This window comes from Lithobates pipiens, unplaced genomic scaffold (genome assembly GCF_037356315.1).
Source record: "Lithobates pipiens isolate NorthernLeopardFrog02 unplaced genomic scaffold, aLitPip1_a1.2 Scaffold_16, whole genome shotgun sequence".
Lineage (NCBI taxonomy): Eukaryota > Metazoa > Chordata > Amphibia > Anura > Ranidae > Lithobates > Lithobates pipiens.
Genome location: NW_027507748.1, coordinates 367,726,705 through 367,743,971, shown reverse-complemented (window position 1 = coordinate 367,743,971; position 17,267 = coordinate 367,726,705). Strand labels below are relative to the sequence as shown.

Sequence of the window (17,267 nt, the reverse complement as noted above, 5' to 3'; positions counted from 1 at the left end):
TCTTAGTATATCTCAACCCAACACAATATTTGAGTATTTTTTAATGTAGGCGTGCACAGCTGGAAGGCAATTGACTTACCGTACACATTTTTTCCTTAAAAAATATCTATCAATCTAGAGATTATTGCAGGTAATAATACATTATTACTGCAACGCCTGTAACTCATCTGAAATAACTGCACTTTTAAATATATTTTCCCCACCACCCTAATTTTCAAAAAGATTTTTTTTTTTTTGCACCACTCACCTTGATCACACTATATTGCTGCCATCTGCTGCTTACTTACCCACTTCTGGGTTGAATTTAGCCCCTTCAGCCTAAGCTGACCCTATGACACCCACTTAGGATAAACGTGTCAATGCACTGAATGCTGCAGACAACAAGTGGAATAACTCATGACAACAGAATGACAAAAAGGCAGCTAAAATGAAGTAGGGATTTTTTTTAAATAGCTGCAGGGGGAGATTCGGGGAAGGGGTTGGCAAGGGGTGACTAGGTGGCTGCTGAGTATTGTAGTCCACCTGTCACCCCGCCCAACCAGACACACGATTTCCAGTCACTCTTAGCCCTTGTACACACGGTCGGACATTCTGACAACCAAATCCGTTGGATTTTGTCTGACGGATTTTGTCCGAAACTGTTGCATACACACGGTCAGACAAAGTTGTCGGAAAATCCGATTGTACATAACGTGATGGCATTATTTAGTTACGACGGGACTACTTTCAGGCTAGTAGTCAATAGCTTTGGTTTAGGAATTTGATCTGAGCATGCATGGCACTTTGTCCGTCGGAGTAGGCTACACATGATCGGAGTATGTCCGATCGGAGCATTTTGTCGGAAAATTTTACGGACAAGTTGGAAAACTTGGTCCGTTGGATATGCCAACGGAAACAGTCCGATGGAGACCACACACAGTCAGATTATCCAACAAAACGGGCCAATAGGACACATTCCGTTGGAATCTCCGACCGTGTGTACAAGGGCTTAGACAGAATGATCAATATTCCTATCACACACGTTCCTGGTATGTATGGCTCATAAAATGGGTGCTGCAGCGATTACCAGTTGGGTCGGCTCCTGGCTGCTACCTGTTGTTCCTCCCTGGAGACTTGCCTGACAGTGCTCTCTCCCACTGTCCTCTTCTTGCTCCTGTCCCGCCAGATCAAGACACCTCCATATGTTGTAAGAGAGTCCCATCAGCACCTGAGCCCAGGCCCAAGGTCACCCCCCCCACCCCCCCAGACTGGGGAGCTCCAACAGCCTATCACTCCATTTCCAGCTTCCACCCGAACAACTCCTCCTCCAGCTGGGCTGACCCCAGTTATTTAAGGAGGCCTGCCCCCTGCAAATCCAAGTTGGGGATTGGTCAGGAATCCCCAAAACACCCCAGACAGCTCCACCTCTCTTCTCTTCTTTCCTTTCTAGAAGCCACTAGAATATTCTAGAAAGAAGTGGGAAGTCTCAGTGATGCTGCCTGTGAGTCACCACCTCTACCCTGAGTCACTTCCACCCCAGATGAAAACAAACAGGTCTAGCTATCAGCTAGTACTACCTAAATTTACCTACTCTGCCAAAATCCCAATTGACATCCTCTAGCAACCTAGAGAGTACTACACCCTCATTAGGGAAATTCATTCACCCAGCAGGGTAAATCCAGACAAATGTTAGCATGCTACAACAAACTACAGAAGTTAAAGAAGTACTTCAGTCCTGTTTTGAAAAAATAAATGTCAGTTGCTGATTTTGAGCAAACAGTTAGCCCTTGCACACACGGTCGGACATTCTGATAACAAAATCCGTTGGATTTTTTCCGACAGATTTTGTACGAAACTGGTGTTGCAGACAAAGTTGTCGGAAAATCCGATCGTTCGTAACGTGATGATGTTATTTAGTTACGACGGGACTACGTTCAGGCTAGTAGCCAATAGCTTTGGTGTAGAAATTTGATCTGAGCATGCGTGGCACTTTGTCCGATCGGAATTCTCTACAAACGATCGGACAAAGTCCGATCGGATCATGTTGCCGGAAATTTTTTATATCCAGCTCTGAAACTTTGTTGGTCGGACATTCCGACGGAAAAAGTCAGATGAAGCCCACACACAGTTGGTTTCTCCGACAACGCGATCCGATCGGACATTTTCCATCGAAATGTCCGACCGTGTGTACAAGGGCTTAGAGCCCATTCACACAAGCCAGCTGCCCAAAATGCTGCTGCCTGCACAGTATTTTGGGCATCAGTGCCATGACGTAGGAGGCAGTGTGATGTACATTTTATCACACCACACAGCTCACTTTTTTTTTATTTTGACTGAACTTTGTTTGAAGCCTATAAAGTGACACAAGTGCACTGTGCTTGCGGTGCATTGACACGTGGAGCCATCCAGAGTGGTGCAATATTATGCAAACATGTTGCATAATATCACACAGCTCTGGAGTGCAGTAGAACACCTTTGTTCTGGTCTGAACATGATGCACAGAAAACATTTTTTTTTTGTATGTCATTGCAGTTCCCTATGTTTTTCCATGAGGAAAAATGCAGTAAACTGCATATAGTGTTAATGGGCTTTTATTTTTTAGCACAGGAGTTCAGTGTTGTTTTCATTTGAGTTGATTCTTCACTGGTCTTAGAATTTCCTGTAGCGCCATCTTAGATGTGGAAACCAGCTGCCACTTCCTGATGTCTTACAGGTGGCCCCCTACTGCAGAAGTGTAGGTGGGGTAAAGCGTGATGCAAGGACAATAATTAACACAGGCAACAGTTCAGAACACACCCGGGGGGGAAGGCCACCCAGCCAGGCTCACTTGCAGTTCAGCAGTGGGGCAGAAACAGATTCCAGCTGGAATGACAGCCTCTTTTGAGAAGGTACTGAATGCATCCTGGTTAGGTCCCAGTCAGGAGAATGTCCAGAAGATATGTGACCCTATGCTTACCCTCCTCATCAGGAACCTCTTCCTAGCGCTGTTACTGTTCCTCACTGGCAGGGTATTTGTCCGTACTCTGTCTACTTGCCTTATATAGCCTCTGCCTGACCCAAGATGGCTGCTTGAGTCACATGGGGGAGCTATCTGATTGGATGCTACTGCCCCATGTGACTCAAGCAGCCATCTTGGGTCAGGCAGAGGAAACCATAGAGGAACCTTGTTCCTCCTGACTACCTCTCCAACAGCAGTGCCGCTGTGGTGAGTGCCACCTGCTGGTGAGAAAAAAGAATGAACCTGCCTACACATGTATGAGATCTAACTGTGCTGTAAGACTGGTCCCGTAGCCTCCTGGGACATGTGACATGTCAACCTCGGGCCCGTGCCCCCACCCCAAACTTCTCTATCAAGATCAATAATACAACCATCAGTCCCTCCCCTCATGCCAGGATGCTAGGTGTAATCCTGGACTCCGACCTGTCCTTTCATCCCCAAATCCAATCCCTTGTTATCGCTTTGACTATTGTAACTCTCTGCTCATTCGCCTACCTCTCAGCAAGCTATCCCCTCTTTAGTCTAGAATGAATTCTGCTGCCAGACTCATCCATCTTATCAACCATTCAGTGTCCACCACTCCTCTCTGCCAATCCCTCCACTGGCTTCTCATTGCCCAACAAATAAAGTTTAAAACACTAACAATAACATACAAAGCCATTTACATGTTTTCCTCGAGCTACATCACCAATCTTATCACCAAATATCACTCAAACCATCCTCTCCTTCTCCGCTCCTCCAAAGACCTCCTGCTCTCTAGCGCCCTCGTCTCCACCTCCCATCTCTCCAAGACTTCTCAAGAGCCTCTCCCATCCTCTAGAAATCACTACTCCAATCTGTCCAGTTATCTCCTTCTGCCCACTTTTAGACGATCCCTGATAACTCATCTCTTCAGGGAGGTCTATATTGTGTTCAGCTAACAAACAAATCTTCTACTTCCCTCATCAGTTTATCCCTCACAGTTACTAACTTTTGTTTCACCAGCCCCTCCCTATTAGATTGTAAGCTTGCAGGAGTAGGGCCCGCCTAACTATCTTGTATTGAATTGTATTGTTGCTATATTGTCTCCTTTTATATTGTAAAGCGCTGGACAAACTGTTGGCGCTATATAAATCCTGTATAACAATAATAACTTCGCTTAAAACAGAATTCCGCCAAAAAAATAAAAATAAAATTAAAAAGTCAGCAGCTACAAAAAGTGTAACTGCTGACTTTTAATAGTCAGACACTCACCTGTCCCACAGTGGGCGTGTGGAGCCCCACTCCTCTCCCCCTCCTCTCCACGAGCCGGCATTCTTACTGTCGGCAACCTGGCTGTGGCTTCACATCCGGGCACACACTGCGCACATGCAAGCCGCGCTGCAAATGTGTGAATGGCCAGGCAATCTTCTGGGACCTCTGACATGTCAGAAGATTGCAGGGAGGGAGGGGGGAGAGGTGAACTTCATTCTACTTTCGTGGAACCTCCGGAAGGAAATGGGAGCTGGATGCCTCTAAAAAGAGGGTATCCCCCCCCCAAAAAATGACATACCAAATATGGCTGTCAAGCCACAGCTGGGCGACCACAGTGAGAATGTGTGAGAATGTGAGAATCACTTAAAGCAAAAGTTCTATTTTTGGGTGGAACTCCGCTTTAAGCGAGGTTCGAGGAAGTGGAAGTGGGCACCTGTGAAATAGGGTACCCACTACCTGAAAAAAAAAAAAACTGCAATTTTTTTAGATGCAGAGAAAGGGAGGAGGATGAACAGTATTTTAATTTTTTAATGTCTTTAAGTCTACTTGAAGTGTAATGTGTCAAATATATATGCGATTAGTGCAACTGTGGAATTGAATAAATAATTAATATGTAAATCTTAAATAATAAAAAGTATACAAAACAGTCCATATATTGACATAAGCACTTAGAGAGAAACAGCGCTACAGTACAATTTCAAAGTGAGTGTGGAAAAAAAGTGAAAAGAGTATGTGCACAAAATATAAAGAACAAAGTGCAGAAGAACAGAAGACTGAGAGGGTGAACAAGGAAAGCAACCATGTATGATGCTGGTGGGGGAATGCTACTGCATGGAAAGAAAAAAAAGTAGTGTAGTGTGGTCAGCGGACACTTTTTTTAATAGTAATAAGTGAGTGCCCACATGTCTCACTTCTTTTTCTTAACATGGGCTTCTCAGTGTGTTCCAACACATGTATCGTAGTGATGGCAGAGAGACAGAACCAACAAATAAACTAAACAATACGCAGAAAGGATATTACAATTTCAGAAAAGAAGTGTAAACCCTTTCAATTGTCTGGTAAGATAGCATATCTGTGATCTCCATTTATGGAACTCCTACAAATCAGCTGTTGGCAAAGCTGTGAAGAGCAGTTCTGAAAACTCCAGCCACTGGAGCTTATTTCAATGCTTAGTCATTTCTTTCACAATGCATCAATTGAAAGTAATTAGGATTATATTGGTAATAAAGATGTTTTTTTTTTTTTTTTTTTTTTTTACATAACAGGGCAGAGCATTGATCCAAGTCTGGCAGGCATCTTGGGAAGACGTGCACCACGCTCCAAACAACCATTTATGGTTACATTTTTCCAGGCAAACAAAAATCAGATCAGATCAACAAGGGCAGTTAAGCAGCTGAAGAAACGTAAGAAGCACAGTGACTTACCACATCCCAATAAACTTCCTGGTGTATTTGGTAAGAACAGGGGAAGGGAATGGTAGTGGTAGTATGTCATGTGTCATATCACAGCCCCACCATAATTGGTATAAAAACATTGCACATTAGTCATAGGGGCCATACCTGTGAAAATACACAATTAATGATGAGCGAATAGATTAAGCAAATTAGTAACTAAGTGGAATGTGACTTATTTTTAATTTTACATATACATGTACATTTGATCTGTACATGGAGAATCATAAAATTAAAGTGACACTAAATGATAACCTTATTATCCAAAAAAAAAAAAAAATGACGTAATAGACCTGTAATCTATTTTTTATGAAACGGTTTCCTTTCTGTGTTTTTCTGTTTCCTTGTAACGTCCTCCATTAGCTCTTGAACCTCTCCATGTCTGTGTCACTTCTGTTTGTTTGAAATAAGCAGTACATGTTAGCTGAAATAATGTGCACTGTTCTATGCACTCTACAAATCTCCAACCAATCTCAGGAGGGACGAAGAGAGGGTGATTATGTTCCTACTTACAGTGGAACCATGAAGAACCCTCTAACAGGTAGTTGAATCACATTCGTTTATAAAAAGGGATTTGGAGGGGACTGAGAGCAATAGACTGTATTTTTGCGGTTAAGACATATTTGAATAGGATTTTTAAACCAGATTTTAGTATCATGTTAATTGAGTGACAGTAAAAAAATCCTGCCTGCACCTTCTGTATTTACTCTCATAGGATGTGCATTTATAATGTAATTTCATGGTGTCATTTGTTGCACTGTACGTACAGCCTGAAGTAGAGTACAGTTTCACATTCCAGTGTCAGCAGTTTGTATTGAAACATAAGGCATGCAGTGTCTATCGTATAAGACCTCACACTTCCTATAAAGAAACTTCATATCCCTAGGTTTCTCAGTCTAGTGCTGGTACAGGTAAGAGCTGCAGGTAAGAGCTGCATCATTATCAGATCTGACACAGACACAGACAGAGCATTCACAGACACAAAGAGCTCACTTTCAGTTTGGAGAGGATGCGTTTCATCACATTAGCACACCTACATTTGTAAGCCAACACAGAGGGAATGATGGAACATGCATTAGATGCTGTATGACCTTGGACAGGAAGTTGTTTTGTTTCTGTGGAGCATATGGACAAGCTAGCTGAAGCAATACATGGACTTAGGGGAAACAATCAGCCATGATACTCCAGCCACAACACGTGAGCCCATCCTTACAAGGTAAGGCAAACAAACAGTACAGGGAATAAAAATGACATCCAGTTGACCCAAGGAATATCGTATTGCCTTTTTGGGGATCCGGAATAAATATTTTTTCCCCTGGATCATACTGTATTGTTTTGTCTTTTTGTTGTTGCAACTATATGTAACACCAATACCTAGTTAAAACAACAAAGACATTTGAAAGTGTACAATTCCCCTTTTACTTCTATTTCACCCCCATTTGCTATTACTCTATTTTTTGTTACACTTGTTTTCCACAAAGTTTGGTCCAACGATGAACTCTCAGTAGTATATTATGAAACTAGGTTGAACTGAACCATCATGACGTAACATTGTATTGCCAACTTCAGGAAAATTAGGAACTGTGGGTGCCTTGTTGTTCTTTCTCTTGTTGTTTTGTTAAATGTAAAAATGTCAGTGTAATAAAAAAGGCCCCACCCCTTCTGATAGGGCCACACCCACCCCCAGTTATAGTGGGTGTAGGTAATTCTTCCATCATAACATAAATCACAGTCACAGCCTTGTGAAATTGGAAACCTGCCATACAGCATAGCCAGGTCGGTGACCTCAGTTTTCTCCAACGGAGTTAAACAATACCACTTTTGCTGCATACACATGACCGGACTTTCCAGCAGACTAGGTCCGGCGGTCTTCCCAAAGGAGTTCCGACGGACTTTCCGAAAGAACGGACTTGGCCACAAACAATTGGACTAAGTCTGTTTGAAAGTCCGTTCGTTTTGAACGTGATGACGTAAACGGGACTAAACAAGGAAGTTCAATAGCCAGTAGCCAATGGCTACTCTTGCGTTGTATTTGCTCCATCGGACTAGCATACAGACGAGCGGTTTTCCCCGATTTTTAGTGTGTCGGAATTGAGTCTATTGTGCTATTTCTAGGTCCGTCTGATTTATTTATTTATTTTAAACGTTCGGATTAGCCCACACACGATCAGATTGTCCTACGGACTGATCCCGGCGGACCTAGTCTGCTGGAAAGTCTGGTCGTGTGTACCGGGCATTAGTCATCAACCTATGACGATGATGAAGAAAACATAGCAGACTACTGAGCTGACCACCTCTCTCCCTTCTGTAATTATGTTCAAACTCTTCATAGGGAGCAGTATACAAAGCAACAGAACTCTCCTTTCTGGCTCAGGTTTCTAACCCTCCCTCCCCTCTTCCTGGGTAAGTGCTGCTGTAAAAGAGACTACAGGACATTGATATCAGAATAGACTTGGTCATTTAATCTAATTCCATGTAAAAAATATTATATTTAAACGTACTTCAAAATATATATTCATAATACTTTCTTTTATACCACACAAACCCCTTTTGCAACATACAAAAAATTAGAGATTATCATTTTTGTTTATGTGTGGTGTTTATTTTTCAATGAGGCTTGATAAATCATGCCTTGAGTTAGAGTGAGGAACTGTGGGGCATGTTTTGATAACTAAAGCAATATAAATAACTGTACATCCAAGATCCAAGCAAAAAGTAACATAAATATACAAAAATTGCTTACAAGTATAAACCCGTTTACAAAAATCTTTACAATGCAATCTGGGTGTGTGTGACTTGATAAACTGTTTTTACTCCAGTGTTTATTTATTGTCGATCACTTCAGTATAAACTTCTTTTATGTAGCTAAAGTATACTTATACTATATTTGAATGCTACTTTCAGTTCACTTCACTTTTTAGTTTAGATACGCACACCTAATACATTTTAAAATGTTTTTCTTTAATGTAAAACAATGATGATTTTGTAGAAAAGAAGGTTTGGTATGTTTAGATTGAGGCAACAGTTGCTTGTCATTGACCTGGATGCAGCAGTAGGTTTACTGGGAGGGGGACATAGGCGCATCAAGTACAAGTGAAGGATTGGGGGTTCTGGAAGTGAGATGTCGCAAGTTAACATAGGGGTAGCTCCATAACAGGGGAAGCTATATCATGGGTGCAAGAAGAGGTGTGGTACTGAGAGAAGTGGAGTATCAGGTGTTTGAGGTGGGCCCCTGAGGATGTAGGGGAAGCTCTATCACGGGCATGTAGCGGTAAGGGAGGGTAGCTGGTAGCAGAAGAGTTGGAAGGAGGGTGTTAAAAATGGGGTGTTGCAGAAGGTGTATATGGAAGCTCCAGAAGAGATGCAGCAGCATGGGGACTGATGATTTACGTTGGTATAGAGGAGAGCCGGATGACAAGGGATGCGGTGGTAATGCAGGGAGATGGAGCTGGTGCACAGCACCCATGTGGTACTCCATACTCCTAGCACCTGTAAGTCACTGCATCCTTCCACACCAATGAATCCCACTATCTGTTGAGAAAGGGGGAGGTCACCACAAACACCACATACTGCACTCCTTAACAGCAGCTACTTAGCTCAGGACCACACCTTTGTTACCCTGCTCTGTACCTGAACTCATCTGTCATCCAGATGCCTGTACCCAACACCCTCATACCCCATTCGGCCACACCATATTGATTCACATTTCTCCCACCAGTGAGCTCCCCATGTTTTAGCCTGCACATAGTCTCCCTGATAAGCTATTGCCATGTCCCTCAGCTTCTGTCTGCACTCCACATTCCTTCCTACCATCCCCACCACTGCCATGTCACCTGCATACCTTTTCTCAACACCCTTCTGATAATGCCTCCCCCTACCAAATGCCCCCCAACCCATGCCACTGTGCACCCATATTTCTCCCATCACTGATCTCCCGTTTTAGATTGCACATGCCACCCCCCCCCTGACATTCTAAGCCCCTGTCACGACCTTCAACATTTCTATGTAATTTCCGCAGCACCCACATATCCCAACCCCCTTTAGTGCAGTAGCCCCTAATACTTTCATGTCACCAACCCCCATGTGGGCAGGACTTGAGGCGCCCTAGTGGGAAAACGAATAAACTGCACTCCCTAGTGCCTAAATTCTAGGCAGGAATTTGCGGTCATGTGAAATCAGCATTAAGGCACAACTCCAGACGTAGAAGCTGGCAACAACCCTCACGGTTAACTCTTTGTAATCCGTGCCTGAATTTATTACATTCTTAATGCTTAAACACTCCAGACACACTCTATGTTAGGTGTGCAGTATTTAGGGACTGGTACCGCAGAGCCTGTACAGGTCTCCACCAATCTAGCAATACCCTCACTTCTCTCCCAGTGACTAATCCAGTGTAGCTACTGGATACAGGAAACACTCTCTCCATTCCCTGTGCTTGCTTCCTCTTGTTTCCTCTTCCTGGTGCACCATTACATCTTCAGGCTGGGTCCCTAGGCACTCTGTGCCACAAATCCAGTCCCAAAAACTGGGGCACTGGCCACTAGTGAAGGTGCCAAGCACATAACCCCCTTCATTACCAGAATAACTGTCGCCTATGCCATGTCTCCTGTATCTTGGCTGACTGGCTGCTTTGCATGTGACATAGACACTGTAGTCATTGGCACATTAGCTTCCTCTGGATAGCACTCCATACGTTAGACCCATGTACTGTATATTCTCTAACTCAGTCTGCTTTGTCCTAAGCCCTGTTCTTTTCATACATTGAACAACAGAAATAATTGAACAAATAAAGATCCTTTACTGTGGTAGTCTCTGCAAATAACAGTTCCATACCCATCTACACATCATTTCCTATACAAGCTTGGAAGGCAAGTCCATAAAGCAATCATTGTAAAGTAAAAGTCCACAAATGGCACTGCTAGACCCTTATGCTGTGTACATATGGTCAAACTTTCTGACAGAAAAAGTGAGATGGAATCATTTCATCTGATATTCAGATCGTGTGTGTACTTCAGCTGACTTTTTTTTTTTTTTTATTCTGACGGACCTAGAAATAGAACATGTTTTAAATCTTTCCGACGGAATCAATTCCTATCGGGAAAACCGTTCATCTGTATGCTGTTCCGACGAACCAAAAATTACGCAAGGGCAGCTATTGGCTGCTGGCTATTGAACTTCCTTTTTCTAGTCCTGTTGTACGCATTGTACATCACCGCATTCTAAACGATCGGACTTTGGTGTGATCGTGTGTAGGCAAATCCATTTCAGCAGAACTCCATCGCAGCTCCTTCGGAAAAAAATGTCAGGGTAAAACAGTCCTGTGTACGTGGTATTAGAGTCCATGATTGATCCATCAGTAAGTCCAACACTAACATTTGTAGGTACATGAAGTTGACAAAAATTGAGAAATAATCAAACAACTATATCTCTCCAGCAGCGCTCACGGTGAAGATAGAATATCAACCAAGCCGCTACTATAATAAAAAAACAATGTAACAAAATTGTGTCCAAAATAAATATTTAAACACTAATAGTGCTTATATATTCTGAAAGTCTTTCAAATTTCATACACAGTCCACTTTTGACAAAATAGGCAAACAAAATGTGAGAAAGATGAAGGAAAATCCACTCCAAAAGAGAAATGTTCAGGGTAAATTATAATTAATTACTCCAGACGATTAACCATCACCATGATGCTTGAATGACAATCCCGCAAAAGAAATTTACTTACCAGATATTACTGGATTTATTACATATCTCTGGGTATGTTGTTATCAGCAAGCCTCTGTGAATCTTCATCCAATATTAGTGGGAAGGTGTGTGGATGTCAGGTGGCTAAAATCAGTGATCACTGCATCTTTCCATTTGTATGTTGGCCATGACAAGCAAGAAAAAAAGGGTGCACGTAGTGTAATCCAATTTTCCAAAAGGTATGTTTATTTAATAACCCTCATAGATTACAATAAAAACATAAGTTAAAAGCATAAGTAAAATTATACTTGTGAAGTCGCTCCCTCCTGATGTACCTCTTCACCGCTAGAGCCGACAGCTTGATTCAATGGCATGGGTTGCTGAGTGATCAGGCCCTGACTAGTTTCCTCATTGCTTTCGTTCCTCTGACAAAAGCAATGAGGAAACTAGTCAGGGCCTAATCACCCTTAAGTAGTTCCAACGTTAATTAGCAGACTCTGGGACTTCTATACGTAGACAGCCATGCAGGGAAAGGCACCCAGCCAGACACCATGTCTGCATTTGTAGAAACGCTGTCTCCTATGGCAACAATGTTGAACAGTTTCTAACAAAAGTTGTAATGAACTCATTCAGCTCCTCCACAATCTCCTTTTTAGATCTTCACTCAACTGAGCTCCCAGTCTGTCATTTAGATCCACTGATCCACTGCCACTGGATCTCTTGATCCCTGATCTCCTCTTCCAAACTTCATACTGAGTATCTTCCTCAAGCACCACCCCTGCGTCCCTGCAGGGTCCCTAGCTTGGCCCTCACAGACAATCCTCAAGCTTCACCCTACTGGCCTGCTCAGTCCCTAGCTCGGCAAACAATTATGCTCTGCAAGCGTGGCTTGACATCTGCTGAAGTTTCCCAATTCTTCACCATCCCCGGTTGGTGAGAATACTGCTCAGGTACTTGCTTCAGCTACTCACAGTGTTCCCTGGTAACAAGGTGGATGGTCCCTTAGTGGCAACAGCTTCCCCTCTACCTCTGGCCACGACAGGTTCTCCAACCGGCAGAACCGGCACTTCTGGTTGGACTGCAAGCTGCAGTCTCAACCCTATGCTGCTCTTTTACTTCTGGATAGGCCCTCAGAGAGTCTAGCAGCCAGATGCCCCCGGGATAGGCCTCAGGTCTGTGGCTTAGCAGCCCGGGGCAACACGACACATGTCCACCAGACAGCCGTCCAGGTGGCACAGAACCCTGATCACCTGTCTCCACCCAAATAAATAGGTTCTCCCAGCAGGCCAAGGGACCAAAGAAAATCCCTGCCCATTGGCTGAGACACCCCATTCATTCCTAATCTGTCCTTGCAATGCCCTTGTCTTATCTAATGTCACCCGGCCACCTAGCGACAGAAGAGAGAAGTGCAGTAATTCCAGAATTAGGGTTAAATCAATTGACCTATCAATTGGCCAATGCAACTATCACTTGGCAGATAAATTTAAGAGCAACCCTGCCTAAACATCGGGGGGCTACATGAGTTTGACTCCCAAGTTAGATTGAAGCAACAGTTGCTTCTGATTGCCCTTGATGCAGAAGCAGGTTTACTGGGAGGGGGACATTGAGGCGTGTTAAGCCCAAGTGGGGGGGATTGGGGGTTCTGGAAGTAAGATGTCACAACTTAAAATGAGGGTGGCTCCATAACAGAGGAAGCTGTATCATGGGTGTAAAGAGAGGGTGGAGTAAAGTATCAGATGTTTGAGGAGGGCCCTTGAGGATGCAGTAGAAGCTGCATCATGGGCATGAAGTGGAAAAGTTGTAAGGAGGGTGTTGCCAAAGGTGTAACTAGAGCTGCAGGACAGATTCAGCAGCATGGGGAGTGATGACTGCTATGGGTATATGATTGCTGAGGAGACCTGGATGACAAGGAATGTGGTGGTAATGCAGAGAGGTGAAGCTGGTGTAGAGGAGTATAATGGCAAATGTTTGGTGGATGACTCGTTGACATCCAAGGAGAAGGATTCAGTGGCAAGGGTGCTGAATACCAGGGGAGTAATGAGAGATGGGGGAATGTGCTAGTTGGTTCCGTGTGAACATTGAATATAGACACTGCAGATAATTATTTAAAATGACCATACCCACTGGAAATATACCTTATGTTGTACAATATGTCATTTCAGACCATGTACATGTTCCTGATGGCAGACAAGTATGCAAACGACATGAGCTATATGTCAGTTTTCGGGATTTAGGCTGGCTGGTAAGTTGCACTCTTATGAAAACTTCTCTGGCCCACTCTATGCATTTAAATAGATGGTTTACTCTAATATGTGTAGGACTCTGCTTCAGACGCTTAGATGCTTAGATGCTTTTCCCTAAGTCCTTCGCCTCTGTCTCCACCCTGTCACTGCTGACATGAACTCGTATGACATTACTTTTGCATCTACATAATGAAAGGACTGAATAGATATATTTAAAATCCAGTTGCAAGACATTCTAATAAACTGAAACAGTACTACTTAACTAGAACTGCACATACTGTAACCATTTATTTTTGCAAAATGAGCATATATAGTAATCAAAAGTTGTTTCCAGTGCTGAAACAGATTGCATCTTTAGCAAAAAGGATGCAGTGTATGGGCCCCCCGAAGCTAGATGATACAAAGTCCGAAAGATTTTTATCATTTGGTCAGATTAAAAATGAAAAAAGGTTACATAGCATCTACTCCAGCCACAATTAAGATGTGCTAACCCGCAAATCTGCACACGGTATACTTTCAAAAACAAATTGTTTTAGCAGTCTCTGGATAAGACTTGTATTTAGCCTGTATTTAGATTTAGGCCGCGTACACACAGGCGGATTGTCTGCCCAACTTAGTCCGCTGAACCGTGTTTCAGCGGACAATCCGCTCGTGTGTGGGCTTCAGCGGACTTTTTCAGCGGACAGTCTGACGGACTTTGTCTTTCGGAATTTCCGTAATTTTGTCCGTCCAAACTTGGTTTTGTCCGTCCAAACTTGGTTTCAGCGGACAGTCCGCTCGTGTGTAGGCAAGTTGGACGGACTAAGTATGGAGCATGCTCAGAAAGGGTTTACACGGCCGAAGGTTGCATTGCAGTGTATTGGACGTCGTTTTTCTAGTCCCGTCGTACGTGCTGTACACGTCATCGCGCAAGTTTTCAGCGGACTGTCTGTTCATCGTGTGTGGTCAAGTCCGTTCATTCAAAAGTTGAACGGACTGTCTGTCGGATTGTCTGACGAACTTAGTTTGGCAGACAATCCGCCCGTGTGTACGCGGCCTTAGCTATCATTTTTTTACCCATATAAAGTGCATCTTGCATGCAGCAAACAACTACTTCAAAAGGTAGCAACAATGTGCAGGTTTAAATAAAATGATTCTTGTGTGTTCTTAGTGATAGGTAATTATCCTTATATAGTATAATAACAAGCCTCATAAATCAACAATTAGTGCAAAACATTTAAAGTGCATTCCATGCAAAAATGGCATAAGAGTCAAAATCATGCGTAAAATCAATTCAATATAAAACTAAATGTCTCCACAGTGTAAATAAAGTCTCTGCTAATGTGAAATAAAATGAAGTATTTTGCAAAAACTAGCTATGTGTTCATCCAGTGAAAAAATCTTCCAGTGTAATCTTCTATATATTGGTGCAATAAAAGAAAATCGTGATTCCCACCACCATTTCTCCTATGTTTTTACCTCACAAGGTGGACCTGCTGTTAGCTAGGTCCAATAGCACTTTCCCCTTAGGCAGGGGGTGCCTTAAATCCTGCTGCGGTTGGATGCACCTTATAACTCTCTCTTTTTATCACTCTAAGGTGGTCACACATGGGAGGTGTGTTACCCTTTAAAAAATTGTATGTCTGTCTGTATGTCTTGACTGTATGTCAAGAAGAATTCTTGAGATTCATTGGATTGACATCATTAGTTTAATGCCATTCATGCCATACATAAAATTAAACCTGCAATCCTCTTGAATATGGTTTGCTGCTGTGCAGGGCATTTATGTCTATAGCCACAAGCTACATATCATTAGTTCTATGTAGTTGGTTGGCCCATTAACACCTTTCGCTATGGTCCCCTTCAATGATTATTTCCTGGAATGTCTGGGGACTTAATGCTAAAACCAAACAGTCCTCGGTATTTACTTATTTGTCTCCATATCTTTATTTTCCAGGAAACACATCTTGTGGGTAGTAAGGTGCTCAACCTCAAAAAAAAAAAACCTTGGGTGGGCCATTACTACCATGCAAATTCAATCCTCATACACCAGAGGTGTGAGTGTTCTGATTCATAAAGCTATATACACACAATAGGATTTTCCGACAACAAATCCGTGAATTTCTTTCCAAAGGATATCAGCTCAAACCTGTCTTGCATACACACGTCACACAAATGTCGGAAATTCCAGACGTCAAGAATGCGGTGACTTACAACACGTACGACGAGCCGAAAAAAATTAAGTTCAATAGCCACTGTGGCTCTTCTGCTTGATTCTGCCATGCGTGGACTTTTGTGCGTTGGTATTGTGTACACACGCTAGGAAATTCCGAAAACAAGTCTTGTTGTCGGAAAATTTGAGATCCTGCTCTCAAACATTTGTTGGCCGAAATTCTGACAACAAATGTTCTATGGAGCATACACATGGTTGGACTTTCCGACAACAAGCTCACATCCAACATTTGTTGTCAGAAAATCTTATCATGTGTACGGCCCATAAGTCCCTGTCCTTCACACTTTTGGAATTAAACCCTGACCTCACAAAGGATTCAGCCCTTTCTTGAAGGGTGGATTTATTTGATCTCCATGATGTCTGGTGATGGAAACATCCCAATACTAAGAGCTAGACATGTGCATTCGTTTTTGTCTGAATGCATTTTCGTCCGAATTTCAGGTATTTTCGTTTTCATTTTTGACAAATGATAACGAAAGCACAGAATCCGAAAAACGAAAGATCCGACAGAAATAAATGCTTTATTTTCATTTTCGTTTTTACAACAGTTCGATATAGAATAGTAGATTCAACGTGACTCTGACAATAACAATCTGTGTCTATAGAACCTGTGGTCGAATGTGCCTAACCTTACCTCTATTAGTCCAAGATTATATAGAGAAAATATTCAACAGAGTAAAAAGATTTGACAGAGAGAAAAGATTCTGCAAGTTACTGTCCTAAAAAGTGTTTGGGGACCCAGGTCCTGCCCCAGGGGACATGTATCAATGCAAAAAAAAGTTTTAAAAATGGCAGTTTTTTTCGGGAGCAGTGATTTTAATAATGATTAAAGTGAAACAATAAAAGTGTAATATTCCTTTAAATTTCGTACCTGGGGGGTGTCTATGAATGAATGAAATACTTGTATAGCGCACAATGCGAACTGAATCGCCTCTAGGCGCCGCGGCGAGCCTTGATCATCTGCTAAAAGAGGAAGGTCTTGAGTTTTTTCCTAAAAGCCAGGTGATTTTCTTCCAGGCGGATGTTGATTGGTGTCTATAGTATGCCTGCGAAGGGGAGCATGTTTCTGGTGCTTAGAACCATACCGTCAATTTTTTTTTTATTTGACGCAGGGTTCCACTTAATATCCATACCAGACCTGAAGGGCCTGGTAATTGAATTTGGGGGACCCCCACGCTTTTAAAAAAAAAAATATTTTTTTATCAATGCCTTTCAATGAGTGTTCTCTGTATTACGGAGCCGACAATTCATAATAGCTGCAAATGATTTTAAAGGACTTTTTTTCCTGCATAAATGACACTTTGTGCAGGGACAGTTCTAAGCACCAGAAACATGCGCCCCTTCACAGTCATACTATAGACACCCCCCTACGAAATTTAAAGGAATATTACACTTTTATTGTTTCACTTTAATCATTATTAAAATCACTGCTCCCGAAAAAACAGCCGTTTTTAAAACTT

General features: G+C 42.6%; 1 protein-coding gene across 1 annotated transcript in view; it reads left to right on the top strand.

Moving 5' to 3' along the window:
- LOC143982944 (bone morphogenetic protein 8B-like) overlaps positions 1-17,267 on the top strand; it is a 104,969-nt gene that overhangs the window by 63,386 nt on the left and 24,316 nt on the right. Inside the window, exons 5-6 of the mRNA XM_077482097.1 lie at positions 5,476-5,664; positions 13,515-13,594. Coding sequence (XP_077338223.1) covers positions 5,476-5,664; positions 13,515-13,594 — 269 coding nt within the window. The remainder of the gene's footprint in view (positions 1-5,475; positions 5,665-13,514; positions 13,595-17,267) is intronic.